This window comes from Chlamydotis macqueenii, chromosome 6 (assembly GCF_036417535.1).
Source record: "Chlamydotis macqueenii isolate bChlMac1 chromosome 6, bChlMac1.mat, whole genome shotgun sequence".
Classification (NCBI taxonomy): Eukaryota; Metazoa; Chordata; class Aves; order Otidiformes; family Otididae; genus Chlamydotis; species Chlamydotis macqueenii.
The window spans coordinates 21,369,388-21,383,518 of NC_141561.1; the positions used below are offsets into that span (position 1 = coordinate 21,369,388).

The 14,131-nt window shown below is 37.3% G+C and overlaps 1 protein-coding gene across 3 annotated transcripts in view; it reads right to left on the bottom strand.

Annotated features, from left to right (window-relative positions):
• LRP2 (LDL receptor related protein 2) overlaps nucleotides 1-14,131 on the bottom strand; it is a 127,877-nt gene that overhangs the window by 40,005 nt on the left and 73,741 nt on the right. For all 3 annotated transcript variants that reach the window (XM_086750574.1, XM_086750572.1, XM_086750575.1), the window contains 11 exons: nucleotides 12,310-13,230; nucleotides 11,566-11,731; nucleotides 10,628-10,786; nucleotides 8,184-8,473; nucleotides 6,641-6,844; nucleotides 6,006-6,248; nucleotides 4,858-4,983; nucleotides 3,037-3,156; nucleotides 2,347-2,478; nucleotides 1,215-1,416; nucleotides 461-756 (listed from right to left, as the gene is read on the bottom strand). In XM_086750574.1, coding sequence (XP_086606700.1) covers nucleotides 461-756; nucleotides 1,215-1,416; nucleotides 2,347-2,478; nucleotides 3,037-3,156; nucleotides 4,858-4,983; nucleotides 6,006-6,248; nucleotides 6,641-6,844; nucleotides 8,184-8,473; nucleotides 10,628-10,786; nucleotides 11,566-11,731; nucleotides 12,310-13,230 — 2,859 coding nt within the window. The remainder of the gene's footprint in view (nucleotides 1-460; nucleotides 757-1,214; nucleotides 1,417-2,346; nucleotides 2,479-3,036; nucleotides 3,157-4,857; nucleotides 4,984-6,005; nucleotides 6,249-6,640; nucleotides 6,845-8,183; nucleotides 8,474-10,627; nucleotides 10,787-11,565; nucleotides 11,732-12,309; nucleotides 13,231-14,131) is intronic.

Genomic DNA, 14,131 nt, shown 5'->3' on the forward strand with positions numbered 1-14,131 from the left:
TCATTTTCCAATGTACTCTCTCTGTCTGTCTCTCCCTGCTACCCCCTGAAAACGCTGAATATAAATCTGGGCTGCTGTAATAAAGGAGCAAGGAAAATAATCTAATCTAATATAAAATTTTTCTGGCACCTTTGAGGTCTGTCGCCAAACACACCGAGTGCAAAATACACTCTTATGAATGGTGTATTCTGGAAATGTAAGGGCAATATGTAACAATGTATAAACTATATTTACTTTGTATAATTATCTTATTTTCATGGTTTGTTAAAACAATATATAATAAGTATGATTTAATTAAAACAAAAAAATTAGATATATACATTTCTTATAATGCTTCTGAGAGACAGACATGGAATAGATAGGATTGTAATTAAAAGCAATTGTGTTCAGAGTTCATTTTTTTTAAAGCCGTCTAAGAATTTTAAATTAGATAACACAGTACAAATAAATCCACACATACCACATCCTTTTTCATCACTATTATCTAAGCAATCATCCAATCGATTGCAGACTTTAACCATTTCAATGCAGTTTCCATTGTCACACTTAAAATTATGGGGAGAGCAGGTCGCTTCTGGCGTACTACAGAGATGTTCCAGCTCATCAGATTCATCACCACAGTCGTTATCCCCATCACAGATGTAGGCCTTGGAAATGCAGCGCCCATTCTGACAAGTAAACTGGTGCTGTTGACATGGTTCATAGATGCATCCCCTTTCATCACTGCTGTCACCACAGTCATTCCGCCTGTCGCATCTGAAGAACAAACACTTTTTTCAAATATAAGAAGGCAATCACTACCTCCAGGGCAGATGAACAGATACACTCTCCTGATTTCCAAAGAAGGTGAGATATTATTGGCTCCAATGGAAGAGACTTTCAGAAATCAAGGTCATATTATCTACAGTCTGATCCTGTGAGTCCTGCTTGTATTCCCTGTATGCATTACCAGCTGAACAGAATCACCCCAGGAGAGGTCACTAGACACAATAAAAAAGGATTAAATGCTAATGATGAGCACTGGCGATATTAACACAGAAAATTCCAGAGCATTTTCAATTTAAAATTAATGCATGAATGCAGAGCAGATAAATAGTTTCATTACAATATCCAATTCTACTTAACAACTAAATAGTGTGAAAAAAAGGTTGAATTAGCTCCTTCATTTTAAACAAATTTTAATAATTTCTGCAGCGGCTTAGGTAGTTACAAACCTATATGTGTTTCGGATGCACAAGCCATTGCTACAAGTAAACTCATTTTCTGTGCAAGATCTTCGTGTGCAGTTCTGCTGCTCATCAAGTGCGTCGCTGCAGTCAGCATCACCATCACAGATCCATGCCCGAGGAATGCACCTCCTGAGTGGGGGTCGATTGTTGGTGCATGTGAACTCTGCTGCTGTGCAGTTGCGGTTTGCTGAAAGAAAAGCACGTTCACTGACACACCAAGTTATATACTCCGTGTCCATAACACCCTCCCTCGCTGCACACAGACAGCCTGGATATCCACCTGTAATCCACAATACAACCACGCTCTGCTGCACATGCAGAGATAGATACCACTGCACCCTCTCATATACCAAACTCACAGGCATTCCCACTGAGCATTGCTCTTCCTGGAGGCTCACTGGAAGCCAAGCACTTTAGGATTCCTTAGGCAATGCTGGCATGTGCAGAACTCTGGACATTGTTGGATTCTCACTATAAACTTTTCACACATCTGGCCAGATTTCTCAGAGCTGAACAGGTATTAGGCCTAGGCTCTCTATGCCCTGATTTCTTCAAGGTATTCTGTGCTCCAGGGAGCAAACAGAGGGAGCACCATTGCAGTGAAAAAAAGGGCAAGGACTGCAAGTGTATCCAGCTGCTGCTAAAAGAATCAAGAAGCAGGACCAGGCTTGGTGAAACACCTTTTCTTTGTTCACCCTCTAAACAGCTACATTTATTTTGCTTACTAATTTTAAAGAAATTACGCCAAAACTACATGGTTATTCATATGCACAAGATGTAGTACATGGTGACTAGGAGTATCTCCACTGAAGCTGCTATTGCTCCACAGATCATACAAACAACCCAGGTTAATTATATCTCCATTTGAACTCAACAATTCAAAGGAAAGTACTCAAAAAAATTAGAACATTATTTTATTTAACCAGTAAAATATTCAATTTTAATTCAATATAATGAAAATGAAGGTACAAGAAGAGTGTGCCTCATGCTTAATGTGCACCTTTATGGATAGAAAAATTGGCAGAGGCTTGGAGTTTGGGGTCAGTTTTTTGTTTTCTAAAACACACCTGCAGGACAAACAAACAAAGTGCGGTATCTGTTTGCATTAAACACCTACCACAATTATGTCTTTGATCCTCATCACTCATATCCCCGCAGTCATTATCACCATCACAGATCCAAGTTGCTGGGATACATCTGCCATCATCACATCTGAACTGGTCACTTGAACAAGACCGCACTTGGGGCACTTAAAAATGAACACAATCATGCTGCTTGTTAAACTAACCTGCACTGCCATGAAAATCTACTGAGGAGGATAGTTTAGGGACAATCTTACTATAGAGAAAAATAAAACAGAAGCTTAAGTGTAACATAGTCAAGGTACAAGTTGCCAGACATTTTCTTAAGCTAAAGGTGCAAATCCAGCAATGTCCTGTCTTTTTTTTCCCCAAATGCAATATTGCATGCACACTTCCTGTACAGCCTGACATCTGCTTTTACACCCCAAACAATATCAAAATACTTGCTACTTTTCATCACTTGATTCACCGTCATCACAGTCTCATACATTAAGAGTAATCATATTAAAAGCAACCAATTGTGGCAATTAAAAGCCTTCATATTCCATACACAGCTTTAAGTATTTAAGACTTGAATTACTCAGTGACTCAGATTATTTAGAGTCAGTGAATAAACCTCAGAAGATACTTATTTTCTACCTAGTCTGCATTCAAGCTGCTGCCTACCAGAGAAACTACTGATTTCCCATAACCCATCATGTTGTATCTTCTGAGTGTAAACTTACCACAAGAGGCAGGTTCATCAGAGCCATCAGCACAGTCTATTCCTTGATCACAGTACCAATGAGCAGGAATACAACGTCCCGATGTACAACGAAACTCACTATTTGTGCAAGTCAGTGAGACTGGAAGAAAAAACCTATGTATGACTTCTTTCTTTCTGTTACCTTTCCAACTTGTTTTAAGTTGCTTTTGAGTCCATGTTATGCAAAAATATTACAGATCCCAAAAAAGAAAGAGAAAAAATTATGCTAGGAAGGATGTCTTTTCACAGCCTATCCGCAAAGAGTTCGTTGTACAAACTAGCTCGACCTTTGTATGCAAAAAAAATGGGCTTTATTCTCTCCTTGGGTATACATATCAGCTAATAAGTAGAGAGAATTTGCCCTGGAAATAAGATTGCATGCAGCAACTCTAAGTATGTTCTACATTTATACTTGAGATTTGTGCACAAGAAAATGACCGCAGTCCAGTATATTCATTTCTCCACTGCCCAAACAAGGTGTTAGCAGACTCCATGCTTTACAAAGAATCAAATGTGCAGTAAGGAAGTAATATCTCATGGTAGATAATGCTTTCCTTGTTCTCCCACTGATTTTTCTTCACTTGCAGGTAGGAATCTTTTCTTAATGGTAGTGATGAACAAACTGTAACACTGAATATTTCCAGCTAAGCACACTGCAAATATTCCTTCTGCACTTTGGCCGAGTCCCTTGATCCCGGCATGTATAGTGGGTTCGATAATTTCTTCAGCAGTTACAGATACTTTCCTGTACCTTCTGATGGTTTCAAGTTACCAAAAAAGACCCAGTTCAGCCTTTTAGCTTGCTCTTCCATCTCTTTAATGATGGAAATCAAAGGCAATTAACACATTGCTCATTAATGTCTTGGGGCTTCTTTCATCTCCCATTCTCCCTTTCTCTCTCTCTTTCTTGCCCTTCACCACTTCCCAATTTAAGTAATTCAGCCGTGCTGCTGGGACATAAACAGCAGAAGGGACAAAGCACACCTTTCACGAACAGCACAAGACTCACTATGTCTGTATATGCAGCCACATATTTTTGACACATAAGGGTCCATAGATAAAAGCAGCCACATTCTGGCTAGAAAATTTGAACCCATATTTTTGAAAAATTGTGGCATAGTTAATTCAAGGCAGGTAACTTTAGGAAAACTAGTGAAAACAAAACTAATTCATTCAGGTAATACTAGAAATAAATCATTATCTGAAAATATCCATTATGTTTTATAAACTGATGTAAAAGATTTTGTATGGGAAAAGTACTACCTAACTACTACCTAAAAAAAATGTCTGTACTAGCAAAGATAAGCTGGTTTGTAATTAAGGCTGATCAAAAAGTAGACACCTTTATACACTAACTGGAAGCTACAATGAACAATGAATCATATACCAAGGCAAACATAACTACATAAAAGAGTTAGAAGAAATTACATTTGAGACTGTATATAATTTCATTGTATTAGAAGGAAAAATATTCTAATGTTAAAGTTGCAGAAAAAGCCAACTCTCTATAATACTTAAATGCCAATTACCTTGTAAAAGTATGAAGGATATAGATCAGAATAAACAAAAGGAATGATTCCTCAAATGCTGTACAAGAATGGTCAAAAAATTATTATCTTTTTTATTAGATAAAAGCATGATTTAGATGATTGAGAGCTAATAATACAATGCATATACCTTATAATTCTTCAGTATTACAAGAGTAGATGTTTTGAGAACAGTTGGAGTTATGTCAAAGATAAAGAGCAGCAGAATAAATTACTGAAGTACAAGAAAAGTAACCAAGGTTGTATTAACTTACCACAGTGAGTAGGGCTCTCATCACTCATATCTCCACAGTCATTATCACCATCACACAAATACGTTCGAGGAATGCAAATATTTGTGCTTTGACATTTTGTAAAACCAGACTGGCAAGTGCGTTCCGCTTTAAGGAGGGATGAAAAAAAAGCAGAAGTTCTTTAGAGCTTTTTCCCATACCATTACTCTGTACTTCATTGAAAGATACATAATATTGTTAAAATGAGCCTCATGTCACTCACTTGCTAAAGGGCACTCATACTGCTCATGCTATATGGAAACAATTGCTTTTATTGACAAAAATCCTGACAAAAACCTGGTCAAAGAAACACATGCCAATACTTGAGGGTGAGGGAATGTAAACTGACATGTATTCACACTGTAATGCCTGCATTTGCAACCAGCTGGTATATGAATCATCACACCAACTACAAATTACTAATAGACCAGGAATGTCAAATATTCAAATTTCACTGAGAATAAAAAAAATTGTCACAAATAATATTTTTTTTAAATCAGTGTGCATACAAAAATGTCTAAAAAAATTTCTCTAAATACATTTTTGTCAATTTCTTTAACTCCAGATATACATTTTCCACTGAAGAATGTAATCTTAGTGCAAAGATACAATTTGTTTGATTAACTGCAATAGTAGTCAATATTGAAGTGATCACAGTTTACACCTTAAGGAAAACAAAAATAACTGATAACTTTTTGAAAGCTATAAGCATATAATTTTAAACAGGATAAATATAAACTGTGTCTGTATGAGTCACAATATACACTCTTGATGATTAAATCTAGTATAATTAATATAGCATGACACCAAGTAAACTCCAGGCTAACCCTGCAAAAATGTGTTCCACATCCAGTTCATCTGAAACAATCTTTTTGAAGTCCATGAGATTACTCACAAGACCTACCACTACCCAATAGTTATTATGTAATATCTTAGGGTACTGCAGAATATCTTTTAACAATTCTGTTTGTTTCAAATAACACAAAGCAGAATCTATAATAAAAATAAAGAAATCTTATCTCGTCTTTGCTGATTTTGTTATAATTCTTCACACACACACACACATTTGCCTCTTCTTTGGTCTAAAGAGTCAGACTCAAATAGGCACTAGGTAATTAGGATAAACTTACGGCAATTTCTCTCATCTGATGTGCCGTTATCGTAACAGTTGTTTACTCCATTGCAGACGTACTGAAGAGATATACACCTTCCATTGTTGCAAGTAAATTCTGTGTGGGAGTCACAAGTTCGGAACAAGCATCCAGCCTCATCGCTGTTATCTCCACAGTCATTGTAGTGATCACAGCGGTAATGATAGGGTACACATCGCCCATTACCACAGGTAAAAGCTGTGGGCTGACAAGTATGGAAAGCTGCAGGAAATAAAAAAAAAACCATAAAATAAAAAAGAATATACAAGATAAAACATAATCTAAGTTCTCTTACAAAGTAACAAGTAAAATCACAATATTTTTACCTGCCAGGGCAAACACAGCTGCAAAACGGACTGCATGAAAAGTAAAATACATATTTGAATTAAACAAAGTAGAAATTGGCTATACATGATAAAAATTCAATACTATTTTGCTTTTGGATTCTAGAGCAAATCAGTAGCCATTCAGACTTCAAGTCTGTGAGCAAGCAAGGAACTGCTTCCAAATTATGGCCATAAGATCATGACCATAAAGCCATTAAAGTGACAGAGAGCACAGTACAAGCAAGAAAGAGCACGCATCATTTTCTCATGCATATTTTAAATGCTTACCACACACACTTTCCAGCTCATCACTGCCATCACCGCAATCATTGTCATTGTCGCATTTCCATCGCTCAGAGATACACCGCCCATTAAGGCATGTGAAGAAACCAGTATCACACCTGGTACCATTATCCGCAATACAGTGCTTGTTATTATTGGCTAAATACCAGCGACCTTCAGAGGGGCACTGACATTCTGCACCAATTGGACCTAAAGTTATGTTTGACAGTTAAAAAAAAAATTAAAAAGGAGTCAAAAAAATGAAACAAATACAACATTGATGCTTTAGGTAGGGTTCTATGAAACTGTTCACAACTATAACACTGGAAAAGGCAACAAAATTCTCACGAGTCCTATAAGATCTATCTGCTTATATAGAAATATGGTGACCTAGACAGATTTTTAACTCACTTAAGTTTGCTTACGCAAACACATTAAAACCCACAAGAGTTATTTCAGAGTTCTCTAGAGAAACTGAGATCAGAACTTGGAGTATGTTAATATTTGCTTGTCGTCCAAATAGTTTTTGGGTGGCAGCAAGATGGCATCTCATGCTTTCAAATATCAGAGCTACACCAGCTAAGGCTCTATCCCTCAAAATCAAAACAGGGTTTTCAAAACCCCTTGCACTAGACTAACTACTTTTCTCAAAATCAATTAGAAGTTTGAGTTGTTTTCAGGCAAGATAGATTTTTAAAGACATTAAAGATGCTACACATGAAAGCAGGCACTGAACGAGTTTTTCAAAGTCAAGGATCATAACTTCAAAAAATCCACAGCACAGGAAACATCTCCGTAACAGGTATGCTCTTTGGTGTATACTGCCATTCTGGTTTCCTGGCCATCTGGACTGGTGACCTGTTGGAGCACTTCATCTCTCTCCTTACACATACACGCACAAGGAGAGACACAAGACGGGTTACATTTGTCACTCAGGTCTCACCTTAGTATGCAGCTGATGATACAGAGTATGTTTCTGGAGTCCATGACTCAAAAGGACACCTGCCCCACAGAAATACATTTGTGCTATCTTCTTAGTAATTGTCAACATTTAAAATGAGGCAGTAGAAACATTTACTTTGGAAATAAATCATTAGGGAAAGACTTCATAATATCATGCGATAAAGAAATAGCAACCATAAAGATTTTTTAAAATATGTAGTAGGAAACAGTACAAAACATATCAGTATGTATTCATAAGGTAACTATAGGCTGCAGAGCTCACTTCAAGTCTCATCCCTGAGCAAAAAAGTAGTTAAAACCTCAGAAAACAATGGGTTAGTTTAAATTAGAGAAATACATTATTTTTATTTGTGAGGATCTCAGACGCAACTGTCAGGCATGTTTGGCAAAACACCATGACCTTAAATGGCAATAATTTTGATTGCATTTATAAAGAAAATAAATATTAAGTATTTAGGAACACTAAAAGATATTTCAGCTGTCCCCGTGGGACTAAAACTGTTATACTATGAACTCTAATACAGGCAACACTAAGAGCTTACAGTCGTCAAGCATAACGTCAAGAGCTTACAGTCGTCAAGCATACCTGGTGCACAGATGTGACTGCAGCCGCCATTGAACTGGTTGCAAGGGTTGGTACACTGCTGCTGCTTACTTTTTGCCCAGACATGAATATCCATCGGTCTTTGTGGAAGATTCGTGATCATTACAATCTGATCTGAACCATCATACTTATTGGCCCGGTAAATGCTTCGTGTGTTCCAGTCTGTCCAATAGATGTGCTGATCAAACAGTGTCATTGCAAACGGATGCAGAGCAGTGCTAACAATCACCTCACGGTTTGTACCAGTGAGAGTGCATCGCTCAATCTTCTGCCTAAAATAACAAAAAAAAAAATTAGATCTTGAAAGAAAGAATTCTTTTAATTTATGTATAAAGCCATGTCCTAATTAGTCCAGCAAGTATAATCCACCATTTCAGTAATGTGCACCAATATATAGGGTGCTGTTATGAGTTAAAAATCTCAATTTTTCCAATTTATGGCTTCAATAGTGAAGCAGACTAGCACCTCTGTAATACTGACACAATAATGTACTGGAAGTAATTGGGCTGAATATTTAAGTGTTTAAACAACTACGCTACTGAGAGCTAAAATGAATGCATAACTTCATGAGAGAATACGCTTTTGGAACGGGTATGATGTTGATGACTTCTTGTACCAGGAGAAAACCAACAGCCCCATGAAATGGGACATGTTTTCATTTCAGTTTTATCTCCTGCAAATCCAGATTTACACGATCAGGAAATACAAGCAAATTCATGAGACTACAAATATGTATTTTCTACTATTTCTCACACAATAACAACAGGAGGGAAAAACAGTTCTAATACATAACAACCAGCACATATATAACATCTAATAGTTACAGACATATAGTGTATGATTAACATTTCTTCCTAATTGATCTTCCAGTTTTGATTCTACCTTTAGGAACAATGTTTGCAATGATAAACAAATTTCCAACAAACAAGACTTCAAGGAGTCCCAGAAAATCAGGGTTCTACACCAAGTTTTGTGATAGACATGTTCTGCTGTATGTGAACCATTCTTTACTGGCACAGACACCACTGCTGACTCACAACCACCTTGTCCCTGCTTCTCCCCTTCAGCCCTTCCCACCCTTAATGACCAGTTCAGCAAAAGTCAGTGAGGAAGCAGGAGAAGACTTGCTGATGCCAGGAGACTCCATATGTGCTATTCATGCAAGGACATTGTTTCTAAGCATTGTTTATAAAACAATGATAAATTTTAGAGGTTTCTTTTACCACACAGATGGCCATCTGAGATAGGCAGACCATACAAGAATAAAGCATGAGAGAAGAGAAAACGGAGGATGTTCAAAAGTTATTTGCAATTAAGATGACAAGAGGAGGATTAAGAAGTAATAGAAGGGGTTATTCAGAGGAAGAAGAGCTTGATAGAAAAACATCAAGATATAAGTAAGTGCTGAAAATGAGATAAGGTACTGTCAGCAAGTTAAAGATAGAACAAGCATGAGCATGGGTAAAGGCTGTTCCTTGCCTCCAGCTCCCACCATCTGATCAGTCACACTGTAATGTTCACATGACAAGGCTGTCAGCCACTTACTGACAGAAAGAACACACTTTGGGTTGCCTGCTCCAAGTATGGCACCATTCAACTGCACTGCTCTTAATACTCATCTCTAAAGAGCAGATAGAAGTAGGACAGTGTGTATGCTTATGTATAAAGGCATAATGCCTAAGAAGCAGAGTGGTGTTTATACAATGTCAATGGAACAAGTGGTGTTTATGCAATGTCAATGGAACAGAAGAATTCTCTGAGAGGCTGTGGCATCTTGCACACGCAAGCTTCTGAAAAGGAACAATAAGAAACCCAGAATGGCTCTATAGAGGGTGAGGCTAAGGAAGCTGTGGGACTAAAGACATCATATCTGGTTATTTTCTTGCTGCTAGCAGCTTCTGTGCTTGTTCATCAATGCGTGACCAATTTCTCTTGCCTGTGAAGTCAGAAGGGCCAAATGTTGTTGTTGAAGATTCCAAGCAAAAGCTCCACCCTTCAGTTCAAGCCACCCAAAGAGTTCTCACAAACACAGAAATGTTTCAACAAATTAGCATTAGCAAGAAAGTAAGAAAATCACTTGAACTTATTTTATCTAACCTCAAAGCAACTGTATGTTTAAGTCGCAACTAGAGACAAAATTTAATTATTTCCAATTGTATTTAAGGCATTTACTAGACTACTGGTACAAATGCCATAAAGCAGTAGACTAAATCTACACTGTGGCATAACAAAACTTCTTATTGCACAGTAGTTCCACATCAAAATCAAGACTTGACATTGCATTGCTATTAAGTAACTCTTAACATTCTATTATACAAAGTACAAAATTCCATTGAAACGCTGAAAAACAGTTTAAAAATGAAGAAAAATATTAGATCTATTAAAAAAATAACCAAATGTAAAATAAGTGTGCTACCAATACATACAGATTTGCATCAGCCCAGTATAGCTGCTGTTCTTCATAGTCCAGGGTAAGCCCATTTGGCCATACTAAATTAGTGCTCACAATAGGTGTTCTGAAGTTTCCTCCAAGTGTAGCTCGTTCTATCTTTGCATTTGAACTCCAGTCAGTCCAGTACATATATCTGTCAATAACATGATTACAAGGTTATATTTTCAGCAAATAAAGCTCACAAAGCTCTTAGCTGCTCCAGGTTATTTCCACCCTGGTGTCCCTCACTGAAGTGTGCAGTGCAAAACTAGTGGAAGAGAACTTTTTCCTCTATTTTTTCTCACACTGACAAGGGAATCTTCTAGCAGGGATCACTGAGGTCCAGTCGAGTGAACTTCAGAAAAGTTTTTCCAGCTCCTATGAGGATCCAGTAAAGTCAATTAACCTCTTTCTTATCCTTCTTAATTTGAAATACAGCATAATTAGTAATGAAATTAGAAATATTGTATAATACAGTAATACTCACAACCTCTCAGGGAATGTTTTTGATACTGGAACAAGAACCCTTCTGAGGCACTCAGGAAATACAACAGAAGAAGGGAAAGATCATGTAAGACTCTAAATAGAGAAATCTCTCGACAGTGCTGCCTGATTATCATGATATGATATTATCGAAGAAATCTTGGCTTCAACAAATGCCATGAAGGATGGTTAGTTGCTCAACAAACACCTGCTTTGAACATTGTTCTCGTTTGCCCCCAGTACCCAGCTCCTGCCTTCACTCATGCACTACACATTCCTAAATGTTCTAAAAATCAGAAGATCAGCTTAGAAAACATAAACCTAAAGAGTCAGATCTAGCATGGTTATGCGCAGCTGGAACTTAGGACACAGAACAGGAAGTACCTGGCAATCTTTGTCAAAATCTAAATTGTAGTTTCACCTGCAGTCAAAATAAAGTGCAACACATACCCTCTGCAGGGATCTAATACGATGGCTCTTGGTCGTGGAACCCGGGCAATCACCGTGCGGTTAGATCCATCCACAGCCATCGAGCTGATAGTCTGATTGAGGTAGTCACTGTAGTAAACTCTGTTGTTGACCCAGTCAAAGGCTATGCCATCTGGAGTCCCCAGGTCTTAGACACATGCAAGCAAACACAAGCAAGTTCAGTACCATTTCCTGAGATATTGCAATACTCTTTGCCTATTATAATGTGGCAACACCAAAGATCTCTGAAATATTGCAATACTCTTTGCCTATTATAATGTGGCAACACCAAAGATCTCTGAAATGCCATTGGTATCAATGGAAATTTGTCCATTTAAAAGCCTGAAAAACTAATAGTTAGGACTCAGGCAGTCCTGTGTATGCAGTAGGGTTACAAAGACCTTTTCCTCATATAGACCTAAGGTCTGGTTGCTATTCTCCAAGTAGCAGTAATCATTCCTCACTCCATAATATTAATTTACTATGTATTATTTTAATTTATTACATACAATTTTATGTATTTCCATTTCATTGTGATCAAGATGAAATAAGGAGCTCAGAAGATGAAAAAACTGAGAAGAGTCAAAAGAAGCATTTCATCAGATATCTTAACCAAACAGTCTACCTCAACCATTAGCATCAACATACCTGCTGACCTAGTGCTAGGTGCTGCAGTCCATTTTTTTCAATATCCAATTACCTTGTATCACATTTCAGTGCACTTACCAGATGCAACTACTGTTGGAGAGACAATTCCTGAATAAATACTGACATAGCTGATTCTTCCTGTCCCTGAAGGATAACTTTGCGTAAAATATATTCGGTTGTTTATGCTGTCAAAATCCAGGGCCACTGCAGTTCTTAAAACATTCACTGTGCGGAAGGGAGGACTGTGATTTTCAGGATCCAGGTGGATACTTCTGAGGGCATTCTCAAGAGCAAAAATCAGGTAATCATCAGTTGAAATGGAACATCTCTTGCCATCGCTGCCTAGTGTTCCAAAGGCACAACCACATTTGGGTGTCTGCATGTCAGGTAAGGCAAAACACAGATGAGAACAGCCTCCATTGTTGTCCAAACAAGGATTGTTGTTGATGTCAAGGGGTGAACGTGACTGGAAATTAGTGTTGTAAATGGTAACATCCCTTAGCCAATTAATGTTGTCTCGTATTACTGTTGGCTGATCAGTATTTCCTGGCTCCTTGCTGGCTTGGAAGACTTTTTTCAGGTTCCGATCCACCCAGATCATGGAATTTCCAAAGACAGTGATACCATATGGAGTTGGATAGCGACTGCCGTAACGCACAATTTCAACATCACCACCATCAGGCTGAATTCTTGCAATCATATCTAAGGAATCATCCACCCAGTAAATGTAGCCATTGCTGTGATCTATGGCCAGGCCACGAGGTGTGACAATGCCCTCAGACACAAGAACTGTTCTGTTGGTGCAGTCAAGAAATGCACGTTCAATCTTCGGATTTTGCCCATAATCTGCCCAGAACAGATATCTGTTTTTTGGGTCGACTACTATGTGCCTTGGCATATCTACGGTAGTTTTAAGCAGAACACGGCGATAAGTTGTGTTTAAACGCAAAACTTCTATAAAAGTCTCTGTTAGAAATGCATTTGTAAAATAAAGATTTCCTGTATTTAAACAAGGAAAAAGAAAAAAAAAAAAGGGAGAAAAACAAATCAGAAAGTTAATATATAGCCTCAGCACCTGAGAAACATGAGCTGACAAAATCTAAACCATAAAATGAATATCCGTAAACATGGAAGCATAAGGTACTTGCCTACACTTTGAGGAATTACAAAGACGACACCCAAACTGGCAATAGTCAATTAATTTCTAAATCCTAATTGACTGCCATGGGGAAAATCAGTGGTATAAGATCAAAACTGCTTTATCTAAAGTTGTTCTTTTTTTTTTTTTTCTTAATCTAAGCCTTGCCCTTCCATACACTTATCCCTTTACCTTTTACAACCACAACTATGAAATCCATGTTATGACACAGCACTGTATACAGTAACCAAATTAAGTGTATACAGCAGATGATTATTCTAAAAAACTTGTCCCAACAAGCCTATCAACAGAACTTCTGCATACCATGTATATATTATGTATATGTATAAAATAAAGGTATTAACAGCAATGGTCAGCTACTTAGAGTTGATGAATATTTTGTGAAGAGTTAATATATGAATTAATTTCTAATATGTTTAAATAGGAACAGGAAGTGCAAGTGGGGAAATTAAAGTTCAAAGACAAAGTATTTTTTATGCTTTCTGTACTTTTCATTATAATTTATAGGATTTGTACACAGCAGTCTGAGGGTAGAATAAGGGTTCTTCTTTCTTATTAATAATGTCATCAGAACTTTTGTGCTCTTCTCTGGTACCTTTTTTTCACTATGATAGTATAGAAGTACACTGGAAAACAGCTACTTATGAATGCACAGACAAGAAGAGAGATCTAAGGCAAATATTAAAGAAAAGGTTCTATATATCTGCTCTGAAAAACTTTCATTTTTACATATATATATAT